Source organism: Rhinatrema bivittatum, chromosome 7, assembly GCF_901001135.1.
Source record: "Rhinatrema bivittatum chromosome 7, aRhiBiv1.1, whole genome shotgun sequence".
Taxonomy (NCBI): Eukaryota; Metazoa; Chordata; class Amphibia; order Gymnophiona; family Rhinatrematidae; genus Rhinatrema; species Rhinatrema bivittatum.
Window position 1 is genome coordinate 312767680 of NC_042621.1, and position 15459 is coordinate 312783138.

Below are 15459 nucleotides of genomic sequence, written 5' to 3' on the forward strand. Positions count from 1 at the left end.
CTGTGTGCAGGAAGATCACAACACTCCTGGTATTAATAGGGATAGGGCACTGTGTGTACATGAAGATCACAACACCCCTGGTATCAGGGTTAGGGCACAAGTTCTAGTCACATTGACTGATCACATTACTTTTTTTGTCAAGCTACCAACTGTTTCCATTTCCCATCCCCCATATACTGTCAGTGGGAACCTTGGTAACATGAATAAATAAGAGGGCAGCCAATAGGAATACATATTCATTCCTAAACTGACCTTAACTGACCTGGCTACCGGTCCATATCGTCTTAACGATTGAAATCGTGTGGCAGGAGAAGAAAATCGTGTTTGGCACGATTATTTCGTTGAAAAATCGTTAAAAATCGTTTTTTCCGATTAGTGCGCACTAACTCCCCCCGTTAGTGCGCACTAATCGGAAAAAACGATTTTTAACGATTTTTCAACGAAATAATCGTGCCAAACACGATTTTCTTCTCCTGCCACACGATTTCAATCGTTAAGACGATATGGCACATGATTCACATCCCTACCACCATCCCTGTGGTCCAGTTTCTCCAGCTCCTGAGGCCCTGGAGGCCAGACAGAGCCTCACTGGCACCACTGAAGGCCTCTCCAGAGCAGAAGCATCAGCGGCTGAATGGTTGCAGGAGGCAGAGGCAGAGACAGACATCAGCCTTCTCCCATGACGGCACACGTGGAGGATGTGCTGGCTCTGCAGGGCCACGTGAGCCAGAGTCTGCTCTCCATGCTACAACTGGCAGAGCTGAGGCATGGCCAGGAGCAAGTGACTGAGCTGCTCTGAGTCATTGCTGGAGCTCGATTGCTTGTGGCCATGGCCCATGCTCCACCAAGCAGGCCACCATCTCCCTGTGGGGGATGCTCCTCCCCATCCCCCCACCCGTTTATAATTGTTTTCACTCAGTTTAATATAATTTTCATTTACAAAGAAATATGATTTAGATGGTTTGTGGTTGTCTGGCAATGATTGTATTTAGGCAAGTGAATGTCTAGCACTGTACACGTGAGACTAGGGAGAGGGAAGAGGATGATGTTGATGCCAGTGGGGTGGGGATGGCACTGGGAGGAGGATAGGAGGGGAGAGACACGGTGATGATGCTGGGTGAGGAAGGGAGAGACACGGTGATGACGCTGGGTGAGGAGGGAAGGGAAGTGGTAATGCCACGTGGTGAGGAGGGGAGAGACACGGTGATGACACTGGGTGAGGAGGGAGAGACACGGTGATGATGCTGGGTGAGGCGGGGAGAGACACGGTGATGATGCTGGGTGAGGAAGGGAGAGACACGGTGATGATGCTGGGTGAGGAGGGAAGGGAAGTGGTAATGCCACGTGGTGAGGAGGGGAGAGACACGGTGATGACGCTGGGTGAGGAGGGAAGTGGTAATGCCACGTGGTGAGGGGGAGTGAAGATTATTGATGAGGAAGGGAGTCTTGAGCCACAATGATGTGGGCCCTGCCATGAAACCTAGAAGTTAGGCAAAGCAGTGCTGCAGAATATTTTTGCTCTCAGCCAAGGTGATGCCCCTGGCCCCCATTGACCCAGTCCAGCTTTGATCCAGACTTAGGGCAAGAACTTCACCACGAACTCTCCCTCATACAGAGTAAGGCTGAGGTCTGCTCTCTCTCTCAACCTTAGCCCATAAGTAAGACACGCAACAGATAGCTTACACACAACTAAACTTTTATTAAGCAGAGAAGAAAATTCATGGTTGGTTCACAGACTGCACTGGCTACATCCTTGCCAGCAGTGATTACTTTGCCTCAGGCAGGACATTATTGCCACTGCGTTTTCTGTATGAATTTTCTGGAGTTCCAAATGTACAAACTCCCAGCCCTGGGCACCATCTAAACGTGATGCTTCACGTCCGACATCAGGTCAGCCACACAGTCAGTGCCCAGCCCCTCGATAGCAAACACTGCCTCTCCCAGGGCATCTGGTACTTTCTCCACGTGATGCTTCACGCCCGACATCAGGTCAGCCACAACGTCAGTGCCCAGCCCCTCGATAGCAAACACTGCCTCTCCCAGGTCATCTGGTACTGTCTCAACGTGATGCTTCACGCCCGACATCAGCTCAGCCACAACGTCAGTGCCCAGCCCCCCGATAGCAAACACTGCCTCTCCCAGGTCATCTGGTACTGTCTCAACGTGATGCTTCACGCCCGACATCAGGTCAGCCACAACGTCAGTGCCCAGCCCCCCGATAGCAAACACTGCCTCTCCCAGGTCATCTGGTACTGTCTCAACGTGATGCTTTCGCCCGACATCAGGTCAGCCACAACGTCAGTGCCCAGCCCCCCGATAGCAAACACTGCCTCTCCCAGGTCATCTGGTACTGTCTCAACGTGATGCTTCACGCCCGACATCAGGTCAGCCACAACGTCAGTGCCCAGCCCCCCGATAGCAAACACTGCCTCTCCCAGGTCATCTGGTACTGTCTCAACGTGATGCTTCACGCCCGACATCAGGTCAGCCACAACGTCAGTACCCAGCCCCCCGATAGCAAACACTGCCTCTCCCAGGTCATCTGGTACTGTCTCAACGTGATGCTTCACGCCCGACATCAGGTCAGCCACAACGTCAGTGCCCAGCCCCCCGATAGCAAACACTGCCTCTCCCAGGTCATCTGGTACTGTCTCAACGTGATGCTTCACGCCCAACATCAGCTCAGCCAGAACGTCAGTGCCCAGCTCCCCGATAGCAAACACTGCCTCTCCCAGGTCATCTGGTACTGTCTCAACGTGATGCTTCACGCCCGACATCAGGTCAGCCACAACGTCAGTGCCCAGCCCAACGATAGCAAACACTGCCTCTCCCAGGTCATCTGGTACTGTCTCAACGTGATGCTTCACGCCCGACATCAGGTCAGCCACAACGTCAGTGCCCAGCCCCTCGATAGCAAACACTGCCTCTCCCAGGTCATCTGGTACTGTCTCAACGTGATGCTTCACGCCCGACATCAGGTCAGCCACAACGTCAGTGCCCAGCCCCCCGATAGCAAACACTGCCTCTCCCAGGTCATCTGGTACTGTCTCAATGTGATGCTTCACGCCCGACATCAGGTCAGCCACAACGTCAGTGCCCAGCCCCCCGATAGCAAACACTGCCTCTCCCAGGTCATCTGGTACTGTCTCAACGTGATGCTTCACGCCGACATCAGGTCAGCCACAAAGTCAGTGCCCAGCCCCTCAAAAGCAAACACTGCCTCTCCCAGGTCATCTGGTACTGTCTCAATGTGATGCTTCACGCCTGACATCAGGTCAGCCACAAAGTCAGTGCCCAGCCCCTCGTTAGCAAACACTGCCTCTCCCAGGTCATCTGGTACTGTTCTCTCCGCTCCCAGAGTTTCAGGGATAATCTGTAACAGGGTAAGTGTAATCGGTATCTCAGGCTTGTTGGTGGGGAGGGACACTTCTGCTGGATTTGGAAAGGTGAAGTCCTGTGTCAGGGGAAACTCTCCCCTTCAACACCAGCCACACTGGTGACTCCTTGGGCTGTGGAGAAAGATAAGAACTGTTGGAAACAGGATGCTGGGCTTGATGGACCCTTGGTCTGACCCAGTATGGCATTTTCTTATGTTCTTATAAAGAACTTCAACTATTGAGCACCCAAAAGAAGAGTCATAGCACATTCAGAAGTCCTACCTTCCCTCTGCTGTCACACCCGTCTGATGCACCCACACCATCCACATCCGGGCAAAGAGTACGCAGGATTAGCTTCTCCATGGGGGGGTCAAAACTGTCACTTGATGGCCCAGCACCAGTCCTGTGGGCAGATGCCTCAGTGTCTGCAGCCTTCTCTCAGCTCCCTTCACAGGTCATGCCAGCAGTGCTAGATTGTTTGACTGAAAGGGAGCTCACATCCATAGCTTATCCTCTCTCAAATCCTTTTCTTGGAAGAGGAAGCCTTGCATTGGAAGTGCACTTGACCCAGCAAAGCAGTTCCTTCTCAGCCTCCGAGATGCAGGAAGCACGTGATCACTGGGGCCTGCCTGCTCTTCCTGACCTCCAGCATCTCTCTACCTGTGCAAAGTGTCACGTTTCAGTCATAAAACTCTAACTCTGCCCGTCGGAAGTGAATGAAAAAATCATTGCACGTCAGAACGTTGTAAGTCAAGGTAACATGTAGGAATATCTGCTGTCCACAAAGCAGTGTCTACATAAACTTTCCCCAAATGAATCCAAACCAAAATGTTCAATAGTTCATGGAAGGGCAACGTGAGCAGGGCATGGGGACCATTGACAGATAGCAAAACATGCACTTAATATGCTGCTTTATTTTCCTACAAGTACAGCAGAAACCACTTGGGTCCTGCGCGTCTGACGGCCAGGACCTGCTCCTGGATATCCAGGACTTTGGCATCCATGCTGTTCGCCTAAGAAAACCAAAATGAAATTCCTCTTACTTCTTGAAATTGAAGCAGGGTAGATCTGCCTGCAATAGCAAATTGAATACAAAAGCCACGCATCAGTGCACAGCACAGATCCAATCGAACTGAGCGAAGATTTCTACACGAAGCACGGCTCACATTGTGACATATCAGCTCACATTGTGACATATCAGCTCACATTGTGACATATCAGGCAGAAAAAATGATCATTGCAAATTAGAAGTTTAACATTTCTCATGTTCCATAGACCGCATGCCCTTTTCAGAGAATTTCGGCACACGAGTGATGCTATGCAGACGTCCTGTGCAATACAATGGTAGCGCCTAGGACACACGTGTGTCACTGAATACTGCACTGAGCACCCAGGAGAGGAGTCTGTGTGCACCCAGGTTTACTGCATCCATATTGCTTCTCCCTGAATACATTATACACGTAGGAAATGGCCTTTTGGGTGCAGCCCTTTAACTGCCATGGACAGAGCTGCCCTGGTAACATATTCCTTGATGTTATTGCCTTGCTTGCATATACTGCAGGCATTTCCCAAAGTGCCTCGTGACAAGCCAAAATGTGTCAATGTTTCCTGGTAATAAATGCAGCATCTCGATTTTTCCAGATGTCCACACACGTCTCAGACATTGCTCCTATTTTGCAGGATATGATAAAAGGAGATGCCTATTGGCAAAGAGTACTCTATCTGCTTTTTTAATAGCAAACATTGGTCGGATATCCCCTATCAAGAAATCTGTCATTTAATATCTGAGCATGATGCTGAAAGTCCCATTAGTCTCTGAAACAGACTTAGATACAGATGCAATAGACAAGGATGAAAACTCAAATTCCTCTTCTGATTTCTCCAACTCACCACACAGCTCTGTACCTGCTCCAATCTGATTCACTCATATTTACATTTTGAGCAGCTACATAAAATGTGGTGTTTTGGAGAAAATCAGAAGAGGAATTACAGCAGCTGCCTCTGTACTTCAGCCTCATTGTGTATGTTGTAGATTAAGTATCCCCCGGCCTTTGGCTGTAGGTTTACACACATTAAGGCAGATAAAACAAAGGGGCCAGATGATCTAATGAGTCAGAATTGTTTACACAACTGCGGAGATTAAAAAGCTGCTTTTTCATATTTCATGGGCTTCTCCTAAAATACAAACATTGGTCTGAGATTCTTAACATAAGAAATTGCTATACTGGGTCAGACCAAGGGTCCATCAAGCCCAGCATCCTGCTTCCAACAGTGGCCAATCCAGGCCATAAGAACCTGGCAATTACCCAAACACTAAGAAGATCCCATGCTTCTGATGCAATTAATAGCAGTGGCTATTCCCTAAGTAAACTTGATTAATAGCAGGTAATGGACTTCTCCTCCAAGAACTTATCCAAACCTTTTTTGAACCCAGCTACACTAACTGCACTAACCACATCCTCTGGCAACAAATTCCAGAGTTTAATTGTGCGTTGAGTGAAAAATAATTTTCTCTGATTAGTCTTAAATGTGCTACTTGCTAACTTCATGGAATGCCCCCTAGTCCTATTAGTCGAAAGTGTAAATAACCGATTCACATTTACCCATTCTAGATCTCTCATGATCTTAGACCTCTATCACATCCCCCCTCAGCCGTCTCTTCTCCAAGCTAAAAAGTCCTAACCTCTTTAGTCTTTCCTCATAGGGGAGCTGTTCCATTCCGTTTATCATTTTGGTAGCCCTTCTCTGTACCTTCTCCATCGCAATTATATCTTTTTTGAGATGCGGCGACCAGAATTGTACACAGTATTCAAGGTGCGGTCTCACCATGGAGCGATATAGAGGCATTATGACATTTTCCGTTTTATTCACCATTCCCTTCCTAATAATTCCCAACATTCTGTTTGCTTTTTTGACTGCCGCAGCACACTGAGCCGACGATTTCAATGTGTTATCCACTATGATCCTAGATCTTTTTCCTGGGTGGTAGCACCTAATATGGAACCTAACATTCTTTCTTGGACCTATCACTTTACAGCTATTTGCTGTTAGATCCTTTAATTATATTTTTGGCTGAGCCACAGGGGAATTTTCCTGTTAGGAAGGGGACATTTGTTTGGCTAATCTAATCGCAGCTAGCAAATCACCACTTGCATCCCTCCCTGACTGATGACTGCTTTGGCCACGTTATATATCTAAACAATAAATATATACAATGGAATTCATCACCTTTCACATGGGAAATATTTATATCACAATGTATCCAAAATATGGGCACCTTTTCATTGCAAGACACCACGTTTGCTAGTGGTTTAGTTGGGAGAGACGTAGGCTGGGGTACTTAGGAAACACTCAGATATTTAGTCATTGAGTGTACACATCTGTGCTAAACAGGTACCTTTTGCATTGGGATGTCTATTTTTGGTTTCAGCAGCTCATCTCCGCATTAGTATCCACATTGCATTCGGGTATAACATCAATGGTACAATTTGTTGTTCTTTATGGTCAGCTGTGTTAATTATTGTATTGATTTTACTGTTTTTCATCCGGCATTGTAACATTTTATTCAATAAAAATTTCAAACACAAGAAAGGCAGATGTTTCATTTCAAAAGAAAAAAAATGTTAAGACTAAATTCGCTATTTAAGAGATCCCAAAAGCACCATTAAAAACTATTTAAGGATCCGATCACATTTTCCTTTAATGCAAGCTACAGGTTATTGTACAGACTTAACACTTAGAAAGGAATGGATTTTGCAAAGTGCACGAGACGTAGCACCAAACCTCAGAGATGCAATATGAAGAGCTTCTGTAGAGCTGGGACCAGGCAGGCTTTTCTTCAGTCTGTCTGCACGAGACAGGCGCTAAGTGCTGCTTAAACATTCACAAAGGAAAGAACTGCCCATTCAGGGACCTGCCAAGTTACTAAAGCAATGACCGCTCTGCCACCCCTAAACACTAAGATATTTGAGCACGTTCTCATGGCAAAATCCTGACCATGTTTAAAATGGGACAGAATCTCTTGTAGAGGCTGTGGCCTATAGTCTGAAGCACATTTCAGAATACTTCAAGGGCACTTCTCCTTGCTCACTTTGAAGTAGCTGTGGGTTTAATGTGCTAAAAGCAGCCAGGAATGCAATTTCTCCAGTCAGGCACCTGGTCTTCTTCCTGGCTTCCTCAAACTGGCTGCTGTTTCACCATTTTTGAAAAAACACCCCCCAGGTTTTGATCAAACTGATCTTTTAAACTTTAGACCCCTCTCCTGACAAAAATCTTGGACTCAGTTAAGACTGACAATGGACTATCAATACAGTTTTAGAAAGTCCCTCAATGCTGAGAAGCTTTTGGTCTCAGACATGATCCAAAAAGGTTTTGATAAAGACCACAGCTATCTCTTTACACCATAATATTCTGTTAATCTAGAGACCTTGCCCTGTCGACTCCAGTATTTAGATGGTTTCAACCTTACATGCAGAATAGGAAACAGGTCTGATGTAACGAGACAAAGTCAAACTGGTATCCCATGATTTCAGGAGTCCCTCAGGTGTCACCTTTGCCTGCCTTGCTTTTCAACATTGATTTAGCTTCTATTTGTCATCTGGCTGGCCTCGGAGGACTTCCAGATCTATGCAGATGATAAACAGTTTGTTACCTATTGAAGACTCGTGGGAAGAAACCTCAAAAAGTGCTTCTTCATGTAGGTTAGCCATCACATCCTGGCTTCGTAAAATCGGATTCTCTCAATTTATGAGAAACAGAATTTGTACTTTTACGGCACCATGATACTATTCCAAGAGCAGTGTCCATTTCAATTCCATTGCATTCCCATCAATTACGTTCCCAGGCAAGAAACCTTGGCTTCATCATTGACTCAACATTGTCTTTCATGCCTCAAGTTACAGCTGTAATAAAGTCGGGATTTTATAAGCTCTGGTTATGTCCATTTAAGCCTTTGTCACATTCAAGTGACTTTCGTATTGTTGATCAGTTGATAATTAGGCCCATTATTGATTACTGTAGCAGTTGATACTCAGGCCTTCCCAGAACACGGCAGCCCAGTTAATCTCCAGTCGATCCATGTGTGATCCTATATCCCCTCTACCAGCACAACTTCACTGGCTTCCCGTTCAGTCCAGGATTAATTATAACATTGCTAGCCAAAATCTCAGCCATGCTGCCATGTTGAAGCCTTATTGCCCTGCATTCCTCCCAAAAGTCTATTCAAAGTTCCTTCAGCACGTCTGAAATCTGTAAATGCGCTTTTGTCGTTGCTGCTCCAGATTACTGGAATCATTGACCAGAGGAATTACTTTTGATCTAATGCGCTAAGTCTTTTAGAAAACAAGCTTTCCTAAAATCCATTTATTTTCACTACTAACACAGATTACTTTAAATCTATGGTGTATTTATTGTACTCATGAAAATGTTGTTAGCATTTTGTTTTAATTTGCTCTCTATATGGCTTGATCATACTTGGTCCATTGTTTTTATTCAAGTTTTATTTGCCTGATGTTAAAGTATGTTTACAATTGTTTATGTTCCCTTTGTTAGCAGTTTCAGGTCTTTGACATGAGTAACAGAAACAATAATATAACATAACAAGGGTTTTATACCTGTTTACAGAGCACCAGGATTAACGCATCCTGCCTGACAAGATAATGTGCGTCAAATACCGAGAGCCTGAGGTCTGGGTACCACCACCCATTATCTACCACCAGATAATCCAGCCAACATCACAAGCCAACAAGGTGCAGCTGTCCCTTAGAAGGAGAGGAGGGTCTTGTGAATAATGTCTATGCATTCCTGCAGCTCATCCTCATTGATGGTGAGTGGTGGAGCCAGTCTGATGATATGTCCGTGGGTGGGTTTAGCCAGAAGTCCATTATCACGAAGTCGGAGACAAACCTTCCATGCGTCACAATCTACAAATGGGCACATTAAACACAAAAAGCAAACAATGCATAAGGAGCTGCGCTATAGGTTCATAATATTGATGTGCGAGAAATCACACATCTAACAGGCTGCAGGAACAGAGGGCAGCGTCCGAGTCCCTCATATGGTGACACCAGCATGGATCAGCCTTGAGATCACTCTTACCCTTAAGTCTCCATAGCCATGAATTTGAAGGGGTAGGGAACATACCTCACACAAACTACCCAGGGACACCCTCCTTAATGTTACAGAGCCTGGGTCACTTCTCCTTGGACGAGTGCTGAAGAGGCAAGTGGAGTTAAGGTAGACCAGCCAAAATTAATTCACATAAAGCAGAGAGGCAACAGAGATGGTGCCTGGGTGAGCCAAAATGTATACAAAACTATTGTTTATAGAAACAGCAACACTGCTTTCCAGCCCATCCCACCCCCACGCCAGCAAGCACAGCTAGCACCACAGATAGCAGCAGCTTCTAGAGGGAGAGGAACCGGTGAGCTCAGGAAGTGCTCTGCAAAGTCTGGAGAGTTTGTCCATGGACTGCTGCTTTCTGAGAGTTCAGGTACCGTACATCTGCCTGGTGCTGAGGACTATTCCAGCTCATCCCTCTAGAAAACGCCAGCGAGCACAGCCAGCACCACGGATAGCAGCAGCTTCTAGAGGGAGAGGAACTGGGGAGCTCAGGAAGTGCTCTGCAAAGTCTGGAGAGTTTGTCCATGGACTGCTGCTTTCTGAGAGTTCAGGTACCGTACATCTGCCTGGTGCTGAGGACTATTCCAGCTCATTGCTTGTGGGGCTTGTATGCAAGTTTAGAAAGAATGGGAGGCAGGGCTGGGAGGAAAGTAAGTCTAACAGAGTAACCCACTAACAACTTGAAGGTTTTGGTAGAGAAAGATAAGTGTTGGGTTCTCACTAACGAGGGACCTCAATTAGTAATAGAGTAAGCCCTGCGGGTAATTACTGTTAATTGCTATAGTCTTTAGTAGCAAGGCTACAGAATTATTTAGAGAACCCAGATAAATACAAACATTTTATAGTTTAAAAATGAGCGTTGGGAAAATTGTGCATAAAAGTATCAGTGACCTTAGACAAAAGTGCAAAATTAACTTTGCCCACAATGAAAAGAAATAAAAGTGTTAGAAATCTTAGGTGCACAGCTTAGGAGGAATTACTGTTCATCAATTTGAGAAACTGCTGCTTTGTATCAGGAGCAGCAGAAAGGATTTAGGTCAAATTTGGTGAACTACAGAAAGAAGAAATAAAGAGCCTGAGGGAACTTGCTCGGTAGCAGATTGGATATTTGTGGTAATGATTTGTACAGAGGGAGCTACAGAATAGAGATGTGAATCGTGTCCTCGATCGTCTTAACGATCGATTTCGGCTGGGAGGGGGAGGGAATTGTATTGTTGCCGTTTGGGTGTGTAAACTATCGTGAAAAATCGTTAAAATCATGAGCCGGCACACTAAACCCCCCTAAAACCCACCCCCGACCCTTTAAATTAAATCCCCCACCCTCCCGAACCCCCCCCCCCCCCCCAATGCTTTAAATTACCTGGGGATCCGGCGGTGGTCCAGAACGGCGGCGGTCCGGAATGGCCCCCTCAATAGAATCGTGTTGTCTTCAGCCGGCGCCATTTTTCAAAATGGCCGCCGCAAAATGGCGGCCATAGACAAAAACGATTCGACGGAGGAGGTCGTTCCGGACCCCCGCTGGACTTTTGGCAAGTCTTGTGGGGGTCAGGAGGCCCCCCCAAGCTGGCCAAAAGTTTCCTGGGAGTCCAGCGGGGTTCCGGGAGCGATTTCTTGCCGCGAATCGTTTTCGTACGGAAAATGGCGCCGGCAGGAGATCGACTGCAGGAGGTCGTTCAGCGGCGGTCCGAAACCCCCGCTGAACGACCTCCTGCAGTCGATCTCCTGCCGGCGCCATTTTCCGTACGAAAACGATTCGCGGCAAGAAATCGCTCCCGGAACCCCGCTGGACTCCCAGGAAACTTTTGGCCAGCTTGGGGGGGGGCCTCCTGACCCCCACAAGACTTGCCAAAAGTCCAGCGGGGGTCCGGAACGACCTCCTCCGTCGAATCGTTTTTGTCTATGGCCGCCATTTTGAAAAATGGCGCCGGCTGAAGACAACACGATTCTATTGAGGGGGCCGTTCCGGACCGCCGCCGTTCTGGACCACCGCCGGATCCCCAGGTAATTTAAAGCATGGGGGGGTTCGGGAGGGTGGGGGAGGGTTTTAGGGGGTTTTAGTGTGCCGGTTTTCCTGCCCTCCCCCTTCCCCCGATTTACGATTTTTTAACGATAAATCGGGGGAATTGGTATTGTATCGTGGCCCTAACGATTTTTTGACGATTTAAAATATATCGGACGATATTTTAAATCGTCAAAAAACGATTCACATCCCTACTACAGAAATGCACATAGCTCCTAAATTTACCAAGACATTGTAGTCAAAGAATAAGATAAGTCACTTCATGCTTCCAAGCAATAAATAAGCAAGCGAACCGGGACTCTGAGTATGGAGGGGGAAGTTAGATCTTGCATAGTCACAGAACTGAGCTATTCCTCACATCCAGGCTGCACACCCCCCCTACACACATCCAGGCTGTATACCCCCCTCACACATCCAGGCCGCACACCCCACCCCCCACACACATCCAGGCTGCATACCCCCCCCCCCCACACACACACATCCAGGCTGCATACCTACCCCCCCTCACACACACATCCAGGCTGCATACCTACCCCCCCTCACACACACATCCAGGCTGCATACCCCCCCACACACACCCAGGCTGCATACCTACCCCCCCTCACACACATCCAGGCTGCATCCCCCCCCCACACACACACATCCAGGCTGCATACCCCCCCCCCCACACACCCAGGCTGCAAACCCCCCCCCTCACACACCCAAGCCGCACCCCCCCCCTCACACATCCAGGCTGCATACAAGCCACAGAGGGGTTTTTCCTTCATCTTTCCTCAGCATTTGATACTCTGGATCAGAACATTTTGTGGTCGTCTTGCACATCCAACCTCCCACCCTTCCAGCACAGAGGCTAAGGTGAGGGTGAAAATGGGATTTCAGATGTTAGAGGTCACCCTATGAAGGGAAGAGCAGAAAACTCTTTCCAACTGAGTCTCTCTTAAAATGGATCCAAAACACACCCAGCACATCCCCCAGGGGTACGGGGGAAGGCAGAATCCAAATTACAAATGCAAAACGTGAATGTAGCCAGAGGAAAACCTTTAGAGCATTCAAGATACTTCAAAACTGATTTTATTTTCAAACAGGAATTATCTTAGCACAGGATAACAGATGTTCATATAAATATTAATAAGAACTCTTAATTTTCTTAGCTCTGAATATAAACCAAGATGACCAGCAGATAAGTCTTGAGTCCTCTCCTTTAACCGTGGATTAAAGATGGAGCTTTAACTCAATAGCAGTTTAATAAGCAGATTCTTTGTGTAAACCTTTTTCCAGATGTTACTGGAACCAGCTGACGAATGACACTTTACCAGAGAATCTCCTAGTAATCTTCAAATATAAGTTAGACACAAATAACGTCCTCCTGTTGCCTCCCTTTAAAGAAGCAAAATCCAGTAGTGACAGAAAAATTAATCTCCTCTCACTATTCGCTGTTGCCATTTCTGATTGTGAATGGCCTTTTTCTTTCAAACTCTGAAGGTATAAATGGCTGTTAAGCAGGATTTTCTTGTGGCCGAAGTGTTAGTGTACCTTCTCTGTATCCTTGTTTGAATACAATGCGCTGCCATTTTGATGCCCAATTTTCCAGTCTCACAAGGTCTTCCTGCAATTTATCACAATCTGCTTGTGATTTAACTACTCTGAACAATTTTGTGTCATCTGCAAATTTGATTATCTCACTCGTCGTATTTCTTTCCAGATCATTTATAAATATATTGAACAGTAAGGGTCCCAATACAGATCCCTGAGGCACTCTACTGCCCACTCCCTTCCACTGAGAAAATTGCCCATTTAATCCTACTCTCTGTTTCCTGTCTTTTAGCCAGTTTGTAATCCACGAAAGGACATCGCCACCTATCCCATGACTTTTTACTTTTCCTAGAAGCCTCTCATGAGGAACTTTGTCAAACGCCTTCTGAAAATCCAAGTATACTACATCTACCGGTTCACCTTTATCCACATGTTTATTAACTCCTTCAAAAAAGTGAAGCAGATTTGTGAGGCAAGACTTGCCTTGGGTAAAGCCATGCTGACTTTGTTCCATTAAACCATGTCTTTCTATATGTTCTGTGATTTTGATCTTTAGAACACTTTCCACTATTTTTCCTGGCACTGAAGTCAGGCTAACCCGTCTGCAGTTTCCTGGATCACCCCTGGAGCCCTTTTTAAATATGGGGGTTACATTTGCTATCCTCCAGTCTTCAAGTACAATGGATGATTTTAATGATAAGTTACAAATTTTTACTAATAGATCTGAAATTTCATTTTTTAGTTCCTTCAGAACTCTGGGGTGTATACCATCCGGTCCAGGTGATTTACTACTCTTCAATTTGTCAATCAGGCCTACCACATCTTCTAGGTTCACCGTGATTTGGGTCAGTCTGTTAGTTATGATGTAAACCGGCATGATGTTTGCATACTAATGCCGGTATATAAAAAGTTCTAAATAAATCATTACCCATGAAACCCATTCCAGAGAAAGTTATCGCCAACATGCTCTTCAGTAAACACTGAAGCAAAGAAATGGTTTAATCTTTCCGTGATGGCTTTGGGTTTTGACTGGGCCATAGGAAGCATAAGCCAGTTGCCCATACCGGGACAATGAACCCTCCAGTCAGGGGCAGGCTGCAGTTTATGAACCAGTAGCCCAGTGTAACCTCAGACCAGGTTTTGTCCATTTGCCAAGGGTACCAATTAAATCTATTGGATGTCCTGCCAAATTGCCCTCTATGCATGAAGAGGTACTACAAGGGCAGCTAATCTCGTATCACCAGGACAAATAGGGTGGGGATTCAGGACGACTCCATTCCATCCTAGACCTAAGGGCCTTGAACTAGATTGTAGAAAAAAGTTTCAAGGTAGTTTCCCTGGGCTTTTGCTAAAAGCGGGACAAAGGTGGAGTGCCTCAGGGATCTGTATTGGGACCCTTACTTTTCAATATATTTATAAATGATCTCCTCCATCCTACAAGGCAGCTAAACTGACAAACTTCCTGACCTCGCCGCCACAAGTGCCTGAAACATTGCCTCAGGCCAATGCTGAGCTGAAATGCTTATTGCTCACACCTTAAGCTGCTGGCCTGATTTCTCTCAAGTCACACAGGCTTGTACGGTGCAGCCTGCACGCTAGCACAGAAGTATGGAAAGCCAGGAACGTCACACACCTTTTGTTTCCTTAATCACGATAGCATTCAATAATCCTTTTCCTCTTACTCCCGTCACAATATCCGATGGCGTCTTCATAAGTTCGGCTCTCAGCCGCTGCCCCATGTATTCTGCATTCTCACACAGTTTTTCCTCCTCTATAACCTGTAACGAAACATGGATCAATCATGTCTCCTCTCCCCAGCTTTCTCCCTCATCCCCTGTAACAATTAACCCTCTCCCCACAGTTATGCCCTCATCACCAGCACAATGTACCCCCTGCCCAGACATCCCTCACAGATTCCCAAGATTTCAACATTCACAGGGCCCCTTCAAACCACATCAAGGGTGACAGAGGTAAGATGAGAACGTTACCCACCTCAAGGGCCGCCAAAGCCACACGACACGCCAGGGGGTTTCCACCGTACGTCGATCCGTGCTGCCCCGGTTTAATAGTTAGCATGATTTCGTCATCACAGAGTACTGCAGACACCTAAACGAGACAGCCCTGAACAGTCATTCCTGGTCTCTCTCTCTACACCCGGGCCCTCCAGATCTGCTCACAGAGGGCCACCCAGGAGTATGCATGAGGTTTCCATGCCCTGCCTCCACTGCAAACCTCTCAGATTCATTGTAAGAGCTGAAACCTAAACTGCTTTGTGACCTTCAGGCTCCAGATTTGGTGGCCCCTACTTTAGAACCATTTCACCTTCATTAAGAGGATCGTGTGCTACCTGCTTTACAGGTTTCAAACTCCCTGGAGATAAACTACTGTCAATACAGAAAGAATAATGCA

The 15459-nt window shown here is 46.6% G+C and overlaps 1 protein-coding gene across 1 annotated transcript in view; it reads right to left on the bottom strand.

Annotated features, from left to right (window-relative positions):
- Positions 1-7059: 7059 nt before the first annotated feature.
- OAT (ornithine aminotransferase) overlaps positions 7060-15459 on the bottom strand; it is a 31152-nt gene continuing 22752 nt past the window's right edge. Inside the window, exons 7-9 of the mRNA XM_029610607.1 lie at positions 15043-15156; positions 14684-14828; positions 7060-9298 (exon numbers count right to left, since the gene is read on the bottom strand). Coding sequence (XP_029466467.1) covers positions 9138-9298; positions 14684-14828; positions 15043-15156 — 420 coding nt within the window. The 3' untranslated portion in view covers positions 7060-9137. The remainder of the gene's footprint in view (positions 9299-14683; positions 14829-15042; positions 15157-15459) is intronic.